Genomic DNA, 22,929 nt, shown 5'->3' with positions numbered 1-22,929 from the left:
TGAGAGGGGCGGAGAGCGCGGAGAAGAGGGACTGACTGCTGCCCGAGTGCGAACGTAGCGCTGCTGCCTCTGGGCTATTGCGGGAGCCGGCGGTTTCGACTGTGGTGTCGTGTGTGTTCTCTCTCTACGTGTTCTGGCCGGGGCGTATAGTGCCATGTCCCTGAAGCGGGGATGTGATTTGGCGGGACGTGATTGGCCCCTCCCAGTTACTTAACACTGTCACATTTTTTTAGCCGGAGCCATGAGCGGCAGGCCGTATGCGCGCAACCCGCGCGCGCCCTTCGCGGGCCCCAGAGACCTGGAGGCCGTCCTGCCGCACACGTTCCGCCTGGAGGCACCCCTGAGGCTGCGCGACGCCAAGCATGAAGCCATCCGCAGGTGAATTCCGCGCAGATCCGACGGAGAAAGTGTAGCGCTAATTTATTTGTATTGTTTTTATTTTTTATTAGCGCGATCCGGCGGCGCTGCATGCAGAAGAACTGGCGCAAGATGATCAGCATCCGCCATCGCAGACTGGCGGGCGAGAGCGCGGCGGAGAGCAAGAGCAAGGAGAAGCAGGAAGCAGAGGAGGAGAAGCAGCAAGAGCAGCAGCAGGAAGAAGAAGACGCCGTGGACGCCGCCAAGCAGCAGCTGCAGGAGCTCGAGACGAAGCTGCAGGGCCTCACGGACCAGAAACACGCCAAGTTCCAGCTGCTCAAGGACATTTTGGTGGAGGAGGCCCGCTCCAAGCTCTCGGCCTCAGGCTCGGCCTCCGCCAAGAAGCGGCGCGTGGAGTTCAGGGACCCGGGCATGACCCCCAGCCCGGCCAAGATGCAGTCCCCCGTTCCAGCGCCGCCGAGTGAGGCCGGCAGCGTCCCTGGTAGCGCCGAGAAGGCGTGAGGGACTGCTGGCCGGAGCTTCGTGTTGGTGCGTCGTCGATAGGGTGAAGGCTGAGATGGCTGCTGCTGTGTATATATATTGTCTCTGTGGTCATTTATCTGGGGTCTTGTGCTGCTTGACGAGTCGCTTCTTCGTAGGTGCCCGCCCGCCCTTTCGTGTAGTAGTTGCAGCGGAGAGTCGTGGGATCGAGCGCCAGTATGCTGCGGCGGCATCGCGTTGGCGATGACTCGGGAGCGGAACCGGAGCAGGGCGCGAAGGCGGAGGGAAGCGACGCCAAGAGTGCCGAGCTGTCACTTGCTGCTCCGACGTCGCCGAGACCTGCAACTCCAGACCCGCACAGCTCGGCCGCTGCAGCTGACCCATCGACGCAAGTCCACCGTGACGAGAAATTCAAACGGATCGCGAGGAACCCGGTGCCGTTTGGAAGTTTGGTCGAAGCGGCTAGCTATGCTGTGTTTCTCGTGCTGTTCATCTTGGCTACCACCGTGGTGGAGGAGAACACGCAGGCGTTCTACTTCGCGAACCGACTCAAGACTGCTCTTGTTGACCAGTCCTTCACAGTCCCGACGGTCACCGCTACATCTTCGACAGCCACAACGACAACAGTTAGCGATAGTTCTTTGCTGCCAACCAGTTTTACAGCAATCCGAGACCAAGCGCAGATGTGGGCTTTCCTTCAGGGCCCCTTTGCTGATGTCGTCTACGGGACTACCGAGGAGACAAGCGATGCGTCCTCCGAAGCTGGCACTGTTGTATCGAGCTCGAACCGCTTGCTGGGAGGTGTTCGTTTGAGGACTTTACGCGTAAAGGCTGGATCGTGCCCATCGCTCAGCCAAATCCCTGAGTATGAGACGATTGTTCCGTTCTGCTACGGTAAATTCGATAGCAGCGTGGAGGAGAAGCAGGGATACGGCCTCATTCTCAACAGCGCAGACATCGTTGCGTCGATCAGCTATGCTACGGCACGGTTATTTTTCACCGATCTTGAAGCGAGCGGCGTCACCAAAGGCTACACAGATCTACAAACCTGCTACTCGGACTGCGAGCGTGTATGTGGAGAGGAGTTTGGCGTGGATACGTTTCGCTACACATCTCAGTGTACAGCACAATGTGCAGTGCAATGTACATGCATCTACGAAGAGCCTGTGGGGATTAAGCTGTGTTCCGATCCCAACCCAAATGGTGAGGGGCAAGCGATTCCTGCAGCCGTGCACGCATACAACTGGAGTAGCGCCAAGGTCACGGAGGCGGAGACTGTTCGTGGATACACTGATGTATCGTTCCCAGGGTCTGGTTACGTGGTGGATCTCGGGTTGAATGGAACTCTTTCTCGTGAGAAATTGGCAGAGATCAAGGTTGACAGGTACTTAGACCTTCCTACGCGCGCGTTGATCGTGGACTTCACGGTTTACAACGCATATCTCCAGTTGTTCAATATTGTGGAGATTGTGGTAGAGTTTCCTGCATCGGGTGGAGCCTTCGTGCAGCTTTCGGATGCAGTTCTACGGCTGTTCCGGTACTCGTTAGCGAGCACAGGGCGTATCGTTCTGGAGGGCTTCTTGGTATTTTACATTTTGATCCAGTGGTGTCGCATGCTGAAGGAAATGTACCGGGATAGCGTGAAGGGATACTTGACCGCGTCCCCTTGGAACGTCCTAACAGCGCTGCATCTCGTTGTATTCGCTGTTACAATCGCAGTTCGGCTGTACACAATTGATTTGGCGTATGGCACCATGAGCGGCAAGGCGTCGAAAGCGATCACCTCCGCAACACTCGAAGAAATTCCGAACCTGCGAGGGTTGGCGACAGTGCTGTATGCTGAGAGCGTTATTGAGAGCATCAACGCTGCTCTCGTCTGGCTCAAGCTCTTGCAGTACACAACTGTCTCCAAGCGTATGAGCCTGCTGTTACGTATGTTGGGCCGTGCTGCTCGCGACCTGGCGTGGTTTTTCGTGTGCTTCTTAGTGTGCATTTGCGCGTTCGCACAGATCGGCCTGCTACTGTTTGGCCTCGATGTGCGGGGATTTTGTTCGCTTGGACAAGCAATTGTGACGCTCTTACAAGCTGTAGCTGGAGAGCTGGACTACGCAGGCATGGCGGACTCGCATCGCGTTGCTGGACCGGTCTTCTACATTTTGTACTATTTGCTGCTGCTACTCATCCTAGTGAACGTCTTCCTCGCGATCTTGAACGATGCATACATGCAGACCATCACGGAGCAGGAAGAAGAAGACGAGGAACTTGCAACGGCGGCTCATAACCACGTCATGGGTTGGGATGCATCTGGAGATGTTGTGGACGCCAACGCTGACATTTCCCCGAGCGAAGAACGAGCACTCCACGCTGCTCGTCGTGAAATGGAGCAACTTCGTAAGTATCCGTTCTCGAAAGGCTTCATCCCAGCGTGCAGATTATTTGTAGCCGATATGAAGCGCGTTGTGTCCGAGATTCGTACCGGGAATAACGGTGTCAACCTCACCAAGGTCGATCCTCTCATCATGCTGCCACCAAAATCTGGCAACCAGTGGCCACTTCCAGGCGAGACGGCATCCCGAAAGCTCACGCGCCATGTCAAGCGGCAAGTAGCGAGTGAGCTGCTGGAAGCGGAAGATCGACTTCGAGTGAGTCGACGCGTGGAGCTCCAGCAGTCACAGATCGAGAACCTGCGGCACACAGTGGATGAAGACGTCGCCGCACGACTCGAGGCTTTGGCGGAGAGCAATCGGCTCAAGACGCAGCGGATGCGCGACCTGGAGAAGACGCTGGGCTCTATCGAGAAGCTCTGCCAGCAGCTCGTAAGCGACACGGCCTGCCTGCGCGTAGACAGCGACGAAGAGGGCGCGAAGACACGGCCGTCGTCACGCACCGCCTCCTTTCGGCCGTCCCGCACGCCGTCCCCAGCCGTCGGCGCGAAGCGGAAGTCGTCGGGCGGCTCAAAGCGCAGCCTCTCCGCTGCGATCCTGGCCAACCGACAGAAGGACGCAACGCGCAAAGGCGAGGAGATAGAGGAGATCAACCTGTAGCTTCAGGCAGTAATTGATTGGCTCATGCACTTCAACTAGCTCTATACAAAGTCTGAGACATCTTCGAGCACCGAAAACCTGATTGCGAGCCCAAGCAGCCTCAACGTATCAATGTCCCCACGGCCATCGTCACTTCCGTTTCGGCCATGGCTTGGCGAAAGCTCGTTCCCCGCGCTCTCTGCGCTGCTGCAGGGGCCTCCGCCCTCGTGTCCAGCGCTCCGTCACGCTGTTCTGGGGCCGAGTCCCCCTCCATCCATGCGCTGTCCTACAATGACGGGCACCAACGCCGCGCCCCTCGCATGATCATCGGAGACCCTGGTACACTCCGTCGTGCTGCCCCTAGACGCTGTAGCTCCTTGCACGCTCTAACCCTTATGATGCAGACGCATTCGCGCGCAAGATGCACAAGTTCTCGCGGGACGGACCGGACCAGTTGCTGGTCATCGCCGACTTCGACCGCACGCTGACGCCGTACTACAAGCAGCGCGCCGACCCCAAGGCGCCGCTGGAGCAGGAGAGCAGCAGCCACGGCCTGCTCATGACCAGCAGCGCACTGTCACCTGAGGTGGCCAACGCGCACCAGGAGCTGTTTGCCAAGTTCTACCCCGTGGAGATCTCGGCGACGCTGTCGGCGGCCGAGAAGTTCCCCTTCATGGCGCAGTGGTGGGAGCGCACACACGCGCTGCTGGTCGAGTACAAGCTGACCAAGGAGCAGGTGAGGCAGGCGGTGGCGTCGGGCTCGCTGGGCTTCCGCCAGGGCTTCCACCCGCTCTTCAAGCTGCTGCACGACCAGCAGGTGCCCACGCTCGTCTTCTCCGCGGGGCTCTACGACGTCATCCACGCCGCGCTCGAGAAGGAGTTCGCGGCGGAGCAGAGACGGAGTGGATCCATTGCAGCCGAGGAGATCCACGACGAGCAGGTATTCACGCCCGCCAACGTGCACGTCGTGTCCAACATGATGCGGTTCGACGCCAAAGGGGTCATCGAGGGCTTCGACGGCCGCGTCATCCACCCGCTCACCAAGACGGCGCGCGCGTTGCTGGACTCGCCCTTCTGGGAGGCCTGCCAGCTCGAGAAGCGGCGCAATGTGCTGCTGCTGGGAGACTCGAGGGGCGACGTGCGGATGGCCGACGGCCTCGACGCCGACGAGGTCCTCCGCGTTGGCTTCCTCAACGTGCACGTGGACGAGGCGTTGGACGAGTACCTTGAGCTCTACGACGTGGTGTTCACGCACGACGCGAGTCTGCTGCCCGTGCAGATGCTCATTGAGCAGATGACGGGCGGGTACAAGAAGCAGTAGATGGCGTTCGACCCGTATAAATAGGAGGACGGCACGGATGGCATGGTGAATATGGTGGTTGAGTCCTATTTTCGCTGCCGTGCCGTGCTGTGCTGCTTGTCTATCCCTGCAGAGAGGATTGTGGCGTTGTGTGCTTTGCTGCAGTGTGGCGTAGAGCAGTGATCCTTTCGCTTGCTGGCACCGGCGCAGTCTGTGTGCAGTCAAGTCAGACCGCTCTTGTCTCCGCAGTGCGTATCGCTGTCTTCGACCGGCAGATGAAAGCCGAGTAGACCAGCTCAGCTCAACAGCTCAACGGATTCCATCGGAGCAGGCAGCGCGGCGGTGATGACCGCGCACAACACGAAAGGTACTGCCGCGGTCATGAACCCTTCCATTCCACCCGCGCCCGAGTCGCCTGTCCGCAAGACGAGCATCCCCGACAAGACCTCACCCAGGCACAAGCAGCAGCAAGTGGACGGAGTGCCGCCGACCTCGAAATCTACTTCTCAAGACCAGGAAAAACAGCAACAACAACGAGCACCGGAAAGAGTCACGGACACCGCGGCAGTATCATCGACGTCAGCAGCAGCATCATCATCAGCCACGACAAGTGGGAGTACCACGAAAGGCACCGCCAATTCGAGTGATGACAGTAATGGTGATGTTATCGGCGAGTACGTCCTGGGTGAGACGATCGGTAAAGGTACTTTCGGCAAGGTGAAGCTTGGGCTGCACTTGCTCACGGGGGAGAAGGTGGCGGTGAAGATCTTGGAGAAGAAGCGCATTGTGCAGGCGGCGGACGTAGAGCGCGTGGCTCGGGAGATCAAAATCCTCAAGCGTAATCGACATCAAAACGTGATTCAGCTGTACGAGGTGATCGACTCGCCCGACCGCATCTTCCTCATCATGGAGCACGTAGACGGCGGAGAGATGTTCGAGTATATCGTGGCACACCACCGCATCCGTGAACCCGAAGCCGCTTTTCTCTTTCGACAGATCGTGGATGGACTCGCCTACTTGCACTCGAACGAAATCACACATCGTGATCTCAAACCTGAGAACTTGTTGCTCCAGTCGAATCGCAATCACAATCACCGGCAACAGCAGCAGACCGCACCCCCTTCGACACTTTTGGTGAAGATTGTGGACTTCGGTCTGAGTAACATACACGACGGTGGTCGACTGCTGCGCACTGCCTGTGGCTCACCTTGCTACGCTGCTCCTGAGATGATCCAGGGGCGGATGTATCATGGTCCTATCGCAGACATGTGGAGTTTGGGTGTCGTGCTCTTCGCTATGGTTTGTGGCTTTCTCCCGTTTGAGGACAGCAATACGAACTTACTCTACAAAAAGATTCTGAGCGCCAACTACAAGATGCCGACATTCTTGTCGGCAAACGCACAGGACTTGATTCGGCGCATTCTCGAGACGGACCCGGAGAAGCGGTACACTGTAGACAAAATCCGCCAGCACCCGTGGCTTGCTGGAGTACAGACTCCTGAATTGTCCGGTTATGACGTGGGCGAAGGTGTAAAGACTGATGAAATTAAGGCACGGCATGAACTTGTTTTGAATCAGCTGGAATCGTTGGGTCTACCTAAAGAAGAGGTGCAGGCGGCGCTATCGAAGAAGGCGTACAACCGGTTCACAGCGTCATATTATCTTCTTGACGGCAAGCTCCAGCGTATTATGAAAACCCGTATCATTCCAATGTCCACGTCGGGCAATAGTCCCAGCTCCTTGATCGATCGTCCAGTTCGTCGAGAGAGTAACACGAACACCGAAGGTAAGCACCAGGACAGGCAAGATGCTGTGGTTAGATCTGGAGGTAGTGATATCCGCATCACTGGCTCAGGTTCTACTGCTGGATCTGGGAAAAACATCGAGGTCACGGGGGCACCTCACCGCCAGAACTCTGGTTCACGGTCGGTTCACGAAAGCCCTCGGCGCAAATCAAATCCCCACCACCACCACCCGCCACATCTGCAGCAACACGGAGAGAGTCCGTACGCTCGACGTGCAGTCACACCGTCCAACGTTGCGTCTCCGCGGCACAGCGTTCATCATGATGCTTCGGCAGTGACACAGCGGCCAAGCTCCGTTCGTGGCGGACGGAACCTGGTGATGATCAACAACGGGACAGTGATGTCGCCTGCTGCAGGCTTTTTGCCAGTGGCCCCCAATCCACCGCGTGACCCTCGACACTCTGGCATACTCACAGCTCGAAAGCCGCAGGGGGGCAATACACGCGTGACTATCAGCAATGGCATGGTAGCTCTTCGGCCGTTAGCCCAGCCAGTCCATCCACCCAGACGAGAACTGTTACCTTCCCCACAATCAGCTACGCGCCGGCATTCTTCGGAGGTTCCACATGGAGCACCATCCTTCCATCATATGCACGACCCCACACCGACTCACATCGCTCCAGTGGCGGAACCACCGTCTCGCAACTCGATCACTACGACAAATGGTGGCGTGGTCATTCGACGACGGCCACAAGGCCCTGCACCTCCACCAGCACATTCCGTTCATACGCACAGTCCGCATCACTCACCCGTGACGGCAACTTCTGTTGTTACGCCTGCTGCAGTGGCCTCAATAGCTCATACTGCACCCGTCTCGAAATCAGACGACACTCGGTCACCGCAGCGACTAGCCCCAGCGAACTCATAGACGCAAAAAAATAATACTAATGGTTGAAATGGATTTCGTATTCAACACTGTGACGAGAATCTGACCATCCAGCAATATCAAATACTGGAATTGCTTCCCATAGCGTTGAAAGAAGCGCTTGGGATCACTCAGCCACCCCAAGTCCACCTTGGTTTCCCAACCAGGATTTTCTTCGCCCAAGCATTATGGAACGTCTTCCATAGCATCAACTCGGGGAACCAGTCCTCCTGGAGTCTCCATCGGTTCTTCTTGTTGTAAAGCTTCAGGTAATTGAACACCGCGTCGGTGGTGAGGTTCTTCTCGAAGAACTTGTTGTTCGTGTTGGTGAACACCGACTGGAGCCTGACGTAGGATGCCATTTACTTGTCATGGACCCACGCTTGTATACAATCGCCTAGTTTTTTTGCAGCATCCGTGACCCGCCTTCTCTTCGTCTTCCTGATCAGCTTCGTGGGTCTCACCCGTTCGTTGCACACGTGGACTGGCGAACTCTATGTGGGCAGCTGCGGATGGTTCAAGCAAGCCTTGGGACATTCGAATCTGGACGCTGACACCGAGACCATGTTGCCCCTGACGACAAGTGCCAACACAGCCAGGGTAACGACGGAGTAGGCACGTATCTTCGGACTAGTTCGGCGGGGGATGATGAAGATCATGGAGCAATTTCTGGAATGAAGAGAGTCTTAATCCTAAAACTGCGTCGAAGACACACTGCACAATGTCGTAGCATACCGAGTAAACGACAACGTAAACGACAACGGCGATGACATACACACGTATTCACTTTAGTACACACGAAGTGATGCTTGAAAAGAGAGGTAGATCAGATTCCTCGAAGATACAAATCGGTCAAGTTGAAGTAATCAAAACGCTGCTATCCTATTGGTCAACGACTATCTCCAAATGTGGGCCACACAAATTGAAGCCATTTTGCAATCCCCACTGCGCACGTCCAGCAATGCTGCTCCGCCGCCTCTGCTCCCGACCCTCGCCGCTTCTGGTCTGCGGCTCCGCGGGCCTCGCGCTGGGTGCCACCGCTTCAGCAGCCTATTCCCTCGACGGCTGCAGAGTCGCGCGGTCGGAGGCGCACCGCCGGCCGGAGGGCAAGCCCATGATGTTCGTGCGCGACCCCGTCGCCTTCGCCCGCAAGTGGAAAAAGTTCTCCTCCGACCGTCTGGACAGACTCGTGGTCATCGCCGACTTCGACTACACGCTCACGCCCGCCTACAAACCCACGGGTCCGTGGGCGAAAACGTCCCTGTAGAATCTTATTTTTTAGTGTTATTTTTCTTTCTGAATTGCTAAGCATAGATTGTTGTGACTTTTGCCTATATTATTTATTTTGTTATGCTAGACGACCAAGCTCTTAGTTCGCACCGCCTTTTGATGGAGAGCGAAGCGCTCGGACCGGACGCTGAAGACGTCGCACGAGAGATTTTCGAGAAATATTACCCGATTGAGCAGTCGGCGACGTTGACCATGGAGGAGAAACTGCCCTTCATGATCGAGTGGTGGACCAAGACACACGAACTCATGATCGAGCACGGCGTAACGAAGAACGCAATCAAGAAGGCCGTGGAAGAAAGTGACATCACGCTTCGCGAGGGGTTCATGGAGATTTTCGAGCTATTGGCGCGTGAGAATGTGCCTACGCTGATTTTTTCAGCGGGGCTGTACGACGTGATTCACGCCGTGTTGGACAAGGAGTATGCGGAGACGGACGCTAAGACTCTGCCGCCTAACGTTCATGTAATTTCTAACATGATGCGGTTCGACGAGAGCGAGATATTGGTCGGGTTTGATGGAACGGTAGGTTGGCCAAGCACCTAGCGATATTGCTTTGAGTTTGGTTCGATGAGATAGCTGACATTCGTGTTTTGCTGCAGCTTATCCACAGTTTGAACAAGAACGCGAGTGCACTGGTGGATACCGACTTCTGGAAGCAGTGTCAGCTGGAAAAGCGGCACAACATCCTTCTCCTGGGCGACTCGGTAGGTGATTCCAACATGGCAAATGGCCTGGACTTCAAGGAGGACGAGATTGTGCGCATTGGTTTCCTGAATGATGGCGCCGAGGAGAAATTAGATTTGTATCTGCAGCGCTTTGACGTTGTGCTGACGAATGACTCAAGTTTGTTACCAGTTGAGCTGCTATTGCACCAGATTCAGCAGTGAAGCTGACTGAGCTAGTTAGAAAGGACTGGTCTCAATCAAACTCATCAGTCAGTGTTTTTACAGCAATATGAAGGTGGAATATGTGGCCACGACTACGCATGTCGCCGGCTAGGAGGCTTGAGTCAATCGTAGACATAATTGGCTACGAGATAATCGCGAAAGCGATAGCCCTGGACGCAACAAGTGACGATAACATTATTTTTTGATTTTTCACTGCTAACGCCGATCGCACTTGGCAAGAGCAAGATGTGCCTGCCCAGTTAGCGCAGTTCATGCATATTGCGATGGCGGCTAGCTACTGTAGTACTGTACAGTGCTTTAGTAACGTTAGAAGTAGTATTTATCTTTCGTGGATTGGATCCCACGTTTCCCATTTCGATTATCTTAGTTTAGCTTGATGGTGTAAGGTGGGCTTCTATTTGAGCTTGCTCACTGACCTATAGAAGCCTTACCTGTATGTAGTGAGACGTGCCTGTATGTTGGTCGTCTTTGGGTGAGTTTTTCGCTTTTGTATCTGGGGTGTGGAGTCTGCAAATTTTTTCCTGGTCGACGGGTTGATCCTATGTGTGCTACCGATATTGTAGATGATCGTGGTTTTGTTTTCGCAATGAGGTCGCTGCTCGGAGCGTTGTCCGGTTGGTTTCCCCCACTGCACTAAAAAAAACTGAGGTAAGGTTCTGAGCGAGTGTAGCTAGTGGGTCGGGGATTGATTTTCCTTGAGCCGATGGAGCTGTATTTGCAATTTCTTGTCAAGGGTGTCGATGAGGAGGTACGTCGCGCCATGAGTTCTGTGGCTCCATGGCTCAGCGTAATGATCTTAGTTTAGATTGAGGTCACCAAAATACTAAGCAATATTTTTGTGCAAGGAGACCAGGAAACATTGACCGAGGTGCTGCGCGATGGACTCTCACGCTTTGCGACCCTCAGTCGACTATGTCGCTCTTTCGCCTTGTCGCTTCGCCTTTTGTTGGTTGATTTTCTTCGGATTGTATTGTCTTGCATGCATTTTCAACGCCAGCTACACCAAATTCTACTGGGATTTCAATGCGACTTTCTTGAGTTATACACTTGAAAGCTACAATGTTGGCATGTCTCGTGGGCATTTCCACACTATCGCTTACGTCTACATCGCGCTGGCTGCCGCACATGGTGTTTGTGCACTTTTGATGGTGTTTGGATCGCTCCTACGACGCACGCTGTCTTTTTCACCATGGGCGAGTAGCTTCGTTGTTCGTGGCGGCAAGTCGAGTAACCATGGCATTACAACGATGGACCGTCAAGACCGGCACGCATCGAGTGCAGAGATATTGAGGCGGAATACGGTACAGATATACAAGAGGTTTGCTGATCGACGCGGACTATTTGGAGTAAATGGCAGGCACTTTCATACCGTTCTAATCTGTCGTGAACTGCTCGAGACTGCTCTCCAAACCGCACAAGCTATTCGCATGAGCAAATATCTACCACGAGTACTACTTAATCGGTTCTATGTGGGTCTATTGCTGAGCAATTGTTGGTCATCCGTGGTTATCTATTCACGGTTTTTCTGGCGCGGCGAAGCTCGTCGCAGGCTGGCAACAATCGCGTGCGATAGCGTTCTAGACGTCATGTCTGCGATTGGAGTTCCCGTCACAATTGTTTTGAGCTATGTGAGCCAATATGATGTGGTACTTACCGGCTTCAGCTTTGAGTTGCTCGAAGACGACGAATGGGTGGCGCGCATGCTCAATGAAGCGCAGGTCGTGTTAGTGGTGTCGTGGTCAGATTTGGCGATGCGAGTCGTTTTCTCAGTCGGGTTAATTATTTCTGTCATGAATATGACTGATCTATTGTGTCGTACTGCAAAGCACCAAACTTCGATGAGTGGACCCGGTACCTGCCCGACTTGCACTGATGATTCGACTCAACCACTGGGGTCATGTAGCACTCAAAATCTAGGCGTCAGTCCAGCGAAAAGCAACTCTGTTGTTCCTGCCGCAACCACTCGCAACTTTCAAGCAAGACGACACGTACCAGTCATCCTTCACTCCACCACATCCATTTCCTCTTTGCATTATGGGGATTCGTGGTTTTAGTGCTGCATGTGTGTGCCGTCTTACAGACGCCACTGGTAGAATGTAGCCCTAAAGTGCATCCCATCGCGGGCGTAGCGCCGTCTTGCTTTGTGGTGAACTTTAACTGCCATGACCTTCACATCTCTGGCAAAAGTAACGAAGTGCAGGTCGAGTGGGAGAAATTCGACCGCACTTCTGGAGTAAAGATCCAATTTTTCCATTGCCCAGCACTCGCGGTACCCGAGAGCTTTCAAGAGTTTAGGCGATTGCGGAAAATTCAGATTTACAACTCGACAATTAAGGAATGGGGCGCCGACGCAGCCTTCACGAATACTCACCACCCCGAGTTGACAGACTTGTCCGTGGTCCGAGTCAACATGACGGGTGGACTTCTACCCCTTGGCTTTCAGTCCTCTGACTTCCCACTCCAGCTCTTCCAGATTTCGTTTTGCGAAACTAACCTGCAGACTTTACCACTCGATCTCGACACGAAGTGGCTTTTTGGATCCAATATTTACATCGAAAACAGCCACTTAGAAGTCGCACCGCCAGTGCTAGCACGCCTGCAGCCCTACTATTTGACATTGGTGGGTAATCCGATCACGGAATTTTCACCCGAGATCTTCGAAGTGACATACACGCAGTATTTGATCCTCGCTCGCACGAACGTGCGCGAATTACCACGAATCGTTCCACAGCCTATTGTCGGGCCGACTACTATTTCTCTGTCAGACACCAACATTGCATTCTTTTGGTCGAGGATCGACCCATTGGTCGAATCGATGTTGAATGCCCTCCCGCCGATAGGTGCTGGGGGTTCTCCATATTGCATCGATCTCGAACAGATCATGAACGGCGGAGCCACCGACTTCAGCGCACCATTCCAAGAAGGGCACTCCCCAATTCTGATGAACGCATCGAAAGAAAATTGGGACACTTTGCGCCTAGCAGTTGACTGCTGTCCGACATCGTGGAAAAACCAGTTTCCCCTCGACCTCTGGGATGAATTATACGCACTCAATGCAACGGACGCATGAGTTCGTCGTTCAGAAGGCACACAGCGCTAACATCGATTTATAAGGCACTAGTAACTTTCGACAGACCAGCGAGTTCGTCCATGTCTCTGTAATGGCCAACAGGGTTGCTGAAATATACCATGAATGCTCACAAGTGCAATCATAAATAGATAATCTCGTCTTTGGTTCTTAGGATGACTTTGCATTGCGCACATCTAGCAACCATGCTCTTCCACCTCGTACTCCGTGCTTCACCACTTCTCTTCTGACGATCTACCTTGATACTAAAGTACTCCCACCCCAGCGATGAGTTCCCTCAAGAACGCCAGCGATGCACGTCGTCCTGCTGGAAAGTCCATGATGTTTGCACAAAACCCAGTCGACTTTGCCCGAAAGTGGAAGAAATTCTCCTCGGACGGGTTCAATAAACTCGTGGTCATCACCGACTTCGACTACACGCTCACGCCTGCCTTCAAACTCACAGGTTCGTACGTTATAAGTAAACACTAATTCCCAGTGACTCGAAACTAAACTTTCATATACCCAACAGGTGACCAAGCTCTCACCTCGCACCGTCTTTTGATGGAGAGCGAAGCTCTCGGACCGGAAGCAGAAGACGTATCGCGAGAAACTTTCGAGAAGTTTTACCCGATTGAGCAGTCGGCGATGCTGACCATGGAGGAAAAGCTGCCCTTCATGATCGAGTGGTGGTCCAGAACGCACGACTTCATAATTGAGCACGGCGTGACGAGGAGCGCAATCAAGAAGGCCGTGGAGGAAAGTGACATCACGCTTCGCGAGGGGTTCATAGAGATTTTCGAGCTGTTGGCGCATGAAAATGTGCCTACGCTGATCTTTTCAGCGGGGCTGTACGACGTGATTCTCGCTGTATTGGAGAAGCAGTATGAGAAGGTCGAGACCAAGCTCTTGCCAACCAACGTTCATCTTGTATCTAACAAGATGCAGTTTGACGCGAGTGACAAGGTAGTGGGATTCGAACAAACGGTAAGCTTCTTTTGCAATTTATAAAGCAGTGTAAAAAGGCAAAAAGAGCTAACAACATATATTTTGCTGCAGCTTATCCACAGTTTGAACAAGAACGCGAGTACACTGGTGGATACCGATTTCTGGAAGCAATGTCAGCCGGAAAAGCGGCACAACATCCTGCTGCTGGGCGATTCACTGGGCGATGCTGACATGGCGAATGGCCTGGACTTCAAGGAGGACGAGATTGTGCGCATCGGTTTCCTAAACGATGGCGCCGCCGAGAAGTTAGATTTGTATCTGCAGCGCTTCGACGTTGTGCTAACGAACGACGCGAGTTTGTTGCCTGTAGAGCTTCTACTGCACCAGATTCAGCAATGAGCCAACCACATACCCGCTCTAATGAGCGGGGCAATTCCAATTTAGAGACGCTAGTAGCGGTCGCTGAGCGAGTCATTCGGCTACTACGTAGTATTACACTTGAAGTAGTGACAATTCATCATGGCGCACTTCCGTGCCTCAACTATTACCGCATACGAATGCAATACTTTAACTCGTCAATCCCTCACAAGTAACCGGAGCCTTCTCGCCATACTCCACTTACAGCGGAGACGTGACAAGTTCTGGTTCAAACTGTTCATCAGACTCAGTATCACTTTGCTCAACAATTTTCTCGTGACCATAGGAGGCTAATCCGTTAAAAGTACGTGAAAGTCGCTGCGCCAGCAGCTGCGACGGATACTCGATTAAGTAGTAGGACGCCGTCGACAACAAAATCACCAGACTGAAGGCCTCAAATGTCTTGTCATAGTAGTTCGCCTCTTCCTTGATTGGCGAAGTAGAAATGACGAACGCGTGCAGCAAGTAAACAGAGAAGCTGATCTTGCCCAAGAATCGCAGCACGACCCACTCGAAAATCAACGACACGGTCGACGGCTGCACCATCTCGATCACGAAAAGCAGCGACAACTTGACGCTCGTGAACGGCATGAAGTAGTATTGTGACGGCTGAAGCGGCATTCCCAACCAGTTGAAGAACAGTCCACGGAAGACGACGCTGAGGTACGCAGCGATCAACACGGCCTCTACCAGCCGAAGTCCAATGATGTGTAACATGCCGAACTTGAACCCTGTGTTCTTGATTAACGCCTCCAACTTGACGTAGATGACGGCCGCCATGGACCCGGCGACGAAGGTAGGAAGGTGTTGGCTCAATGGCTGGCGATAAAAGTTGCTTCGCGTGTTGTACAGTCCTTCATGAATGACCCAAACGTACAGCGGGATGAACGACATCCACCAAAACCGGCGCATCTTCAGCACGGCAAGGACGAACGCCGGTAGAATAAAATAGTACGAGATCTCCAGCGGCAGCGTCCACATGAGGTAGTGTCGGTGCTCCGGGTGGAAGGTGAGTGTCTGGAACAGGTTGAAGTCTTCAGGACTCTTCACTAGGTAGTACCGCTTCTTGTACTCGAACGGCAAGAGCCATAGCGTGATCGCTACCAGCGCAAAGAGCGGGTACACACGGAAGAACCGCTTGGAGAAGTAGTTGGCCAACGTCCACCCCCACTTGCGACGCGAAGCTTGTTCTGCCAGGAGCTTGACGCTTTTCTTCATGAAGATCATGGTGAGCAGAAACGATGACAACACGAAGAAGGCGTCGACGCCGACGGCGCCCATGTATATGTCGTGCATGTATCCGGAGTGTTGCGTGACGACAAAGATGATTGCGGCACCTCGAACTCCATCAAGAAACGAAACCTTCGCTACAGGCGAAGAAGATTTCGTGGTTGAGGGTTCGCGAGAGATATCCTGGGGTGCATTTGGGACCGTCATCGGGGATGTAGGACGGGTGTTGCGGTGATCACCTTCGTCTTGGCCATGGATAACCTGGATTCGCAGTCGGTTTCTGCATTGGTTGAGCGTTCTGGTCGGTACCTGGCAAGTCGAGGAGTGACCTACGAGTCGTAGACTACGACAACTTGGTTGTCACTTTTAGTCAAAAATTACTCGGATGCCATGAGGGATGGTACGATTTGCTGTTCGACAACACGCGAAGCTGTAGTTACATGCACTGAAGTGTTGGATAGGCTACATCCGCGGGGTTGAAGGAAAAGATGAGGACTTGCGAGCGTCGAAATGATCCGGTTGTCTTTGCCCATACAGTGGCGAGGATCAAAAACCGCCTCATTGTTTTTTTTTTTTATGTTTTTAAAGGAATCCGAGGAAGCGAAGAGCTCTCACATGGGTTTCCTGTCTCGCCTAATGGTGCTGACACTTGTACAACCGCCGTTTGGTTTCAGAGTCGTCAACCTTTAATCACCTGTAGCTGCAATTCGCGAGAAATATTCGAGAGGATACTGCGACGATTTGTACATGTGCATGTACACAAAGCACCGTTGGGATAAGAGAAAAGTATTTTGACCTCCGTGGTAAAGTTTTGTTGGCGTTTCGTCGTGGGGCGACATGTGTGTGAAGAGCATAGGAAAGACTTCGTGCAACAACGTTACTAATTTGTTTCAGACGGAGATTTATGTTGAGCGTCGCACCCTCAGTTCCCATTCTCAAAGAAAAGAACGAGTTCGTCAATAGCGCACTGACAAGCAATAGCAGACGTAAGGACTCGAACGAGTGTTATGGGTCATCAGGAATCCTTTGGTGCTCTCGAGCTGCTCGCTCAGCGAACACGCGTGAAAGGCGCTGCGCCAGTAGCTGTGACGGGAACTCGATCGAGTGGTACGATGCTGTCGATAACAGAACCGCCAGCCCAAACACCGCAAACATCTTGTCGAAGTAGTTCGTCTGCTCCTGGATCGATGGTGTGAAAACCACGAACACGTGCAGCAAGTATAGCGAAAAGCTGATCTTGCCCAGGTACCGAAGAACAGCCCACTCGAAGATTGACGCCACAGCTGACGGTTGGATCATCTCGATGACCATGACAAGCGACAGCTTGACACTCGTAAACGGCATGCTGTACTTCGTGGGAGGCGCCAGTGGCATCCCTAGCCAATTGAAGAACAGCCCACGGAATACTACGCTGAGGTAGACTGCGATTAGGATAGCTTCTACGACTCGAAGCCCGACGACATGTAGCTTGGTGTATGTGAATCTGTTGCTCTTTCTCCACGCCTCGAACTTGACGAATATCACGGCGGCCATAGACCCCGCGATGAATGTCGACAGGTGTTTGCTCAACGGCTGGCGGTGGAAATTGTCTCGAGTCGTGTACAGTCCCTCGTGAACGACCCAGACGTACAGAGCGGCGAACACTAACCACCAGAAACGACCCAGCCAAAGTGTGGTTAGCACGAACGTGGGTAGTATGAAGTAGTACGATATCTCCAAAGGAAGCGTCCACAACACGTAGTGCCGGTGTTCTGGGTGGAAAGTGAGCGTCTGGAACAAGTTGAAGTCCTCAGGCTTCACGACCTGGTAGTATAGCTTTTTGTACTCGAACGGCAGGAGCCACAGCACAATTGACAGCAGCGCGAACAATGGATACACACGGAAGAACCGCTTGGAGAAGTAGTCGGCCAACGTCCACCCCCACTCGCGGCACGATGCTCGTTCCGCACGAAGCTTGATGCTTTTCTTCGTGAAGATCATGGTCAGCAGGAATGCCGATAATACGAAGAAGGCGTCGACGCCGACGGCGCCCATGAAGAGGTCACGCATGTATCCTGCATGCTCCGTCACGACGAAGACAACTGCAGCTCCTCGTAGGCCGTCAAGAAACAAGATCTTCGTGGTGGGTGACGTGATCGAGCTTTCGGGAGAGAGATCCTGGATTCCTGTGGAGGTTGTTATCTCAGATCGAGGGCGAGAATCGTCATCTTTGCCTGCTGTGACCTGGATTCGAGGCTTGGTGTCGGATTCCTGCATTTGACTGAAGGTTGGCTGAAACTCCTTCCCCGGGGCTTGCAAGTTGAGGAGTGATCGCAACGTTCTGCCTATCAGACCAGCAGGCCTATGTATCACAGAAATCAATGGAATACAGTTGACATATTCCCCTTGATGACCAGGCAGGCACGTCCGGTACAGTGACCTACCTATTTCGCGCCCGAAAGATCAAGCAGCGCTAGGGAAGGTAAATCGATCCCCCTTGCACCCGACGCAGGCCCAGCGAATACGCCTGATGTGGGCATTTCCCGGTCCGCCCACGCGCGGATTTCAGCCCTACAACGACCCGACTGAAGTCAACAGCAACGAGATTTATCAACTGACTTCTTCCGACGCTGCTCGCGCGGTAACTGCTGAGGAAAATGGCAAGCGATACCTGAGATCCGACAAGATTAACGAGAAAAATGAGAATACCAACAACGACGACGAAGAAGAAGAAGAGAAGGGTCTCTTCGACCTCATTCGCGCCTTCAACCGGAACAGCGTCGCAAGGAGGATGTACCGCAGACCCCACTGATGTCGACTCGATGATGAAGAGGCGTGAGGCGGCAGGTGAATACGTGGACTGGACTATCGTTAACGGATACGAGAGTTACTATCGCCGTAGAAAAGGTAGCATTTGGACGTTCTAGACTCGGCATTTTTGAGGAGTTTTAATGCTGACCTATACTACTATCCATACTAATACTTCGAAGTGCTAGTACAACTGTAGGATTATGCATATGCTAAAAGGAAGTGTGGGGCGTGAAAAAGTTGATTCACTGCTTAGTGTCCATCTCATTTTGCTAGCTACCTCAATGTAAACGGAATTAGGGCCACTGGGCTTGAACGAGAACAAGGAAAACGTCGACACAGACATCGTGACCTTCCTCACGGCCATCTTCGAAGTAGGTTGTGGCGTGGTGAGCAAGCAGAGGGGTGTCGGCGATGGCTCTCAAGCTCTTCGAATTGAACCCACTCGACTCCTGTATCGTAAAATAAGGAAGCCGTGGATCAGCAGTGATTGCCAATGTTGCAGACATGTCGGGACATGAACAACATGAAGTTTTGTTTTCAATTCTGGTGTCCTGGTTGTTGTAATTGTTGTCGCTTGCCACCGCTGTGGCATTTTGAAAGTCGCTGTCAGAAGTATAGTAGTGTCTGCGATTCGTGCTGTAGTATTGCTCCCCACTAATCAACTACAGGAGTAGGAGGTGGTCACCGATATTATTGATCCACGAATGTTAGTTTGCGCGGGTCACAATCATCAAACTAGGTCGTCTGCGACTTGGATTCCAGCGGATTCAACATTCGAAGATAGCTGATTGATCCAGCAGATTGAGGGAGGCAGCGGCGGAGGCTAGTCCTTGGCATGTTGATGGACGTGCTCGGCGACGCTGCAAGCGTCGTACCGCTGTGGACGCTACCTCGCCGTGACTGTTCTCCTCCCCCGCTTGCCGCTGCTGCCTCGCCTGTCGGTCCGCGGAGGCTCCTTGCCCGCCCGGCGAGCACAAGTGCCGGGGCCAAATGTACTACCCAGAAACTTATCTCACTACGTACAAACTTGTATATCGGTGGAAGTATGCATGACAGTTTCTCTTGGATCCAGGACCGCTTGTGTCTGCCTGTTTGAACTCGCCATTGTTTCGGAGACCCACCTTTTGGGCTTATAGCCGAAAATAGATTCCATACCTTTTTACGGAACGGACCTTTTTGAAGTCATTTTTGACTGTTTTGCCCCTTGATCACACGAAAAAGAATAAGCTGGCTGTAGATGCCGGCTATTTGCTTTCGAAATACGCTTACGCACAGAGCGACACGCCACACGTCTACACCGTTCACGCTATTTAGTCTGGGGTGACGAATTGTGGTGTACGACTTTTGAGGGAGAAAAACAAACTTTGAACTGATCTTGACGGAGAAAGGCTATCTTTTGAACTCATCTTATGACTGAGCTAGTAATAATCTTCTACTATGATTGGCTTCAGCTCAACGAGACCTGTCCAAATCTGGTGTCTTTGAGCTCGTCAGAAAATAATAGTTGTGCGGTATGCCGCGAAAAAGTACCGAAGTATGACTACTTCGAACTACGACTAAATAGCGTGAACGTTGTCGTACTTGCTGTGGAACACAGCCACTATAGGTGTGCGCATTTTTATATTGAAGTTTGTAGGTGGGAAGACCATCAACTGGTTAGAAACAATTACGACCCAGTTTTCAAATAGGGCGGGGAACCTTCTGTTCCGATGGGCTTGCAAATCCCTTCTCAAATATTGATGCTGGCAGCGACGGTTTAGCATGTCCTCGTGGTGGGCCATGCATTGGTAAACCACATTAGTTTCCTGGGGGTCGGAATTTGGTGATTTCCCGGCCTGCGAAATCACACAAAGAAGCATCGCGTGATTTGCCTAACTACGCTACTACTAAAGTGTGTATTTGGTACTTACCTGTACTTCTACAGTATATAAGTAATAGGATGCATACGCCACTGGATGCAGAGTTGTCCTTGCTCTTGTTGGAGGCGTGGTTTTGGACCTGCCCTTGCTGCTACTTCCTTGCCGGCTACACAAAGTCAACAGATCGCCACGATTCGCCGTCGATCCTCCTGTCGAATCGGAGACATTGGACGGAGACGCTGGCTCGCTGTCGTTGCTACTGCTGCTAGAGCTTTTGGTTAAACGGTATGATCACCTGTTTTTTTTGCCTTTGAGGGTAGACGATGGCGCACGGCCCTTAGTTGGCTGGATTAGGTGTCTGTCGCTTATCCGCCGATTGGCGGTTAGGCCGTTGCTCCCTGTGAGTAGAGCGACAGCAGACACGAGGACGATGTAGGCGAAACGCATCGTTCTTGAGGCTTGATCCGTGGAGAGTTAATTGGGGACTGAGCATGGGGCGTTTACGTGGAGTGACTGATTCATCGCTGCACAGGGCTCATTCACTGCTGGTAAACCGACAAAGCTCGTGATTGCAGGACGAACCGTACTCTTGACGGAAGGATGATGATGCTACGTGTTCGCGTAACCAGACGGAAGGATGATGATGATACGTGTTCGCGTAACCAGACTAGGCCTGATAATAACTGGCAGGTAACGTTTCCCGTAGTTTCAGTTTATGCTCAAACTTACAACAAACGAGCCCTAAACAAACCTGTTCCTATCCCTTCCTGTGAAAGAAGATGAACTTCATGTATCAGCTTAGCAGAGATTTTTCCTGGTTTCCTCTCAATCAGATAATGTTTGCGATCGTCTTAGCCAAGTTTTGCGCTCTTGGGTGTACTAACTAGTATTTCGTTAGGGTCAAGTGGCGGTGCTCCACGACGAGCAGGCCAAGCGGCTCTGTAGCTGAGCGGCCCAAGCAGCTCTGGTGCCGGTTCTCCGCTATGAACGCTCTGGTGCCGGTTCTCCGCGATGCGTGCTCTGGTGCCGGTACTACGAACAAGTAAAACGGGCGAGAGCACTTGCCAAATCGCGCATCGCAGAAATGTATGGGATAAAGTATCGAGATAGGTTACAGTCAGTTTGGCGCAGTTTTGGCCAAACAGAACTAACAACGTTTCTGTTTCAGTCAGTTTGCGACAGTTTTGAGCAAAACGTATACAGGCCTAGACGAGACGGAAGTATTGGGAATCGGGAAAGGTAGGGTTCACTACCGTTCACTGTACCTTTGGTTCTAGGAAACCTTCAACTAAGCCGTGCTAGAGCGCGGAGAAGTTCTGGATTTTATCGTGAAGTAAGTTCTGTTACTAAGCTACACATCATCTCTGTTTCTGTCAGTGCCTCTGGCGTGAATTATTGTAGAAAATCCAGTGTGAGTCGCTCCATTAGCTAGATTTCTTTCATCGCAATACACGTAACTTGAGCCCACCCCCACCCACCCCGCTCATATTACGAGAAAGTTTACGCTAAATGACTACCAGTAGCATCCAGGTTGTTCTTGTCACGCGAATGTCGCCCAAGCAACACGCAACTGGATAATATACTATCCACACCAGTATAAAACCTAGCAGATTCGTACCGACACATTATTCTTTTGACACCTTATAAGTGTTTCAGGCATATGTGTTTATATAGTGGTTTACACCTGCACTCGTATCGCCACAACCAACCTGGATAAACGAGAATTGCAAAACTGCACCTACCTGGTATTGTGGTGAGTAATTTGACAGCCTTCTACACTTGCTGCTAAAATTTAGCTTGCCCCAAGCACTACGAAATTTCAATCAACAGAAAGCGCACTGCATCACATCAGTCTTATTATAATATTTAGTTTATATATTATAGAAACTAAAAAATAACACAGAACGTTCAATATTTACATCAAGTATTGCGCCACTTTTAATTACGAGAGGATGGTCAGTTTATTAAGCGAGCGTTATTCAACCTATCCTTGCGCAGAATTGGTGTCTATGGTTGGTAATAAAAGGTCTACCCATCATAGACATGGCCAGACAAGCTGGGATACATCTAACGGAAATACCCGATTAATACCCTCTACCCAAATAGTACCCTCTCAGAGTAACCCGGTAGTAACCCTACAGTAACTCACGTACCCTACCCTGCTCTGATGACCAGTCATCTTGTTACACATCACTTCACTATAGAACGCAGCCCCAGCCATTCACTAGCGCTGCCTGCACACGTTCGCAGCACCCCAACACCGCCTCATTCGGCAAAATGCCATCAAGAATCCCCATCAGCAATTGGCGCAAGCAGCAGGTTCTCCGCTCGATCGAGAGCGAAGGCGGCCAAGTTCCTACCCGATCCATCAGGCACTTCCGTGCGCAGGGTTTGAAGCTGGACGGTGGCAGCGTGCGACGTTGGTGGAGCGGCCGTGAGAAGCTGCTAGCAGCAGACCCAAGCATGCGCCGGCTTCCAGGTGGTGGTCGGCGTCCCCTTTCGGCTGCCATGGAGGACGCCCTGTACGACGAGATCGTCGCCAAGCGGCTACGGAAGGAAAAGGTTACGC

The 22,929-nt window shown here is 52.5% G+C and overlaps 5 protein-coding genes across 5 annotated transcripts; all 5 read left to right on the top strand.

Moving 5' to 3' along the window:
- Positions 1 to 241: 241 nt before the first annotated feature.
- Positions 242 to 879, top strand: IUM83_09121 (uncharacterized protein; the record flags this gene model as incomplete). The annotated part of the gene is made up of 2 exons (XM_067933541.1): positions 242 to 378; positions 450 to 879. 2 exons carry the CDS (start codon positions 242 to 244, stop codon positions 877 to 879), a joined length of 567 nt encoding a protein of 188 aa, XP_067799808.1.
- A 197-nt stretch (positions 880 to 1,076) lies between these two features.
- IUM83_09120 (Polycystin Cation Channel (PCC) Family) lies at positions 1,077 to 3,902 on the top strand (the record flags this gene model as incomplete). The annotated part of the gene is made up of 1 exon (XM_067933540.1): positions 1,077 to 3,902. The coding sequence occupies one exon, from the start codon at positions 1,077 to 1,079 to the stop codon at positions 3,900 to 3,902; it is 2,826 nt and encodes a 941-aa protein (XP_067799807.1).
- A 299-nt stretch (positions 3,903 to 4,201) lies between these two features.
- IUM83_09119 (HAD hydrolase, family IE) lies at positions 4,202 to 5,202 on the top strand (the record flags this gene model as incomplete). Its single annotated transcript, XM_067933539.1, has 2 exons — positions 4,202 to 4,220; positions 4,286 to 5,202. The coding sequence occupies 2 exons, from the start codon at positions 4,202 to 4,204 to the stop codon at positions 5,200 to 5,202; spliced, it is 936 nt and encodes a 311-aa protein (XP_067800010.1).
- A 360-nt stretch (positions 5,203 to 5,562) lies between these two features.
- On the top strand, positions 5,563 to 10,028 carry IUM83_09118 (CAMK/CAMKL/AMPK protein kinase; the record flags this gene model as incomplete). Its single annotated transcript, XM_067933538.1, has 4 exons — positions 5,563 to 6,967; positions 8,811 to 9,092; positions 9,209 to 9,663; positions 9,741 to 10,028. The coding sequence occupies 4 exons, from the start codon at positions 5,563 to 5,565 to the stop codon at positions 10,026 to 10,028; spliced, it is 2,430 nt and encodes an 809-aa protein (XP_067800011.1).
- Positions 10,029 to 13,404: 3,376 nt separating this feature from the next.
- On the top strand, positions 13,405 to 14,463 carry IUM83_09117 (HAD hydrolase, family IE; the record flags this gene model as incomplete). The annotated part of the gene is made up of 3 exons (XM_067933537.1): positions 13,405 to 13,582; positions 13,649 to 14,103; positions 14,176 to 14,463. 3 exons carry the CDS (start codon positions 13,405 to 13,407, stop codon positions 14,461 to 14,463), a joined length of 921 nt encoding a protein of 306 aa, XP_067800002.1.
- Between the last annotated feature and the right edge of the window lie 8,466 nt (positions 14,464 to 22,929).

The sequence above is a fragment of the Phytophthora cinnamomi genome (genome assembly GCF_018691715.1).
Source record: "Phytophthora cinnamomi strain GKB4 chromosome Unknown Contig3, whole genome shotgun sequence".
NCBI lineage: Eukaryota > Oomycota > Peronosporomycetes > Peronosporales > Peronosporaceae > Phytophthora > Phytophthora cinnamomi.
The sequence above is the reverse complement of the archived record's forward strand: the minus strand, read 5'-3'. Positions and strand labels throughout refer to the sequence as shown.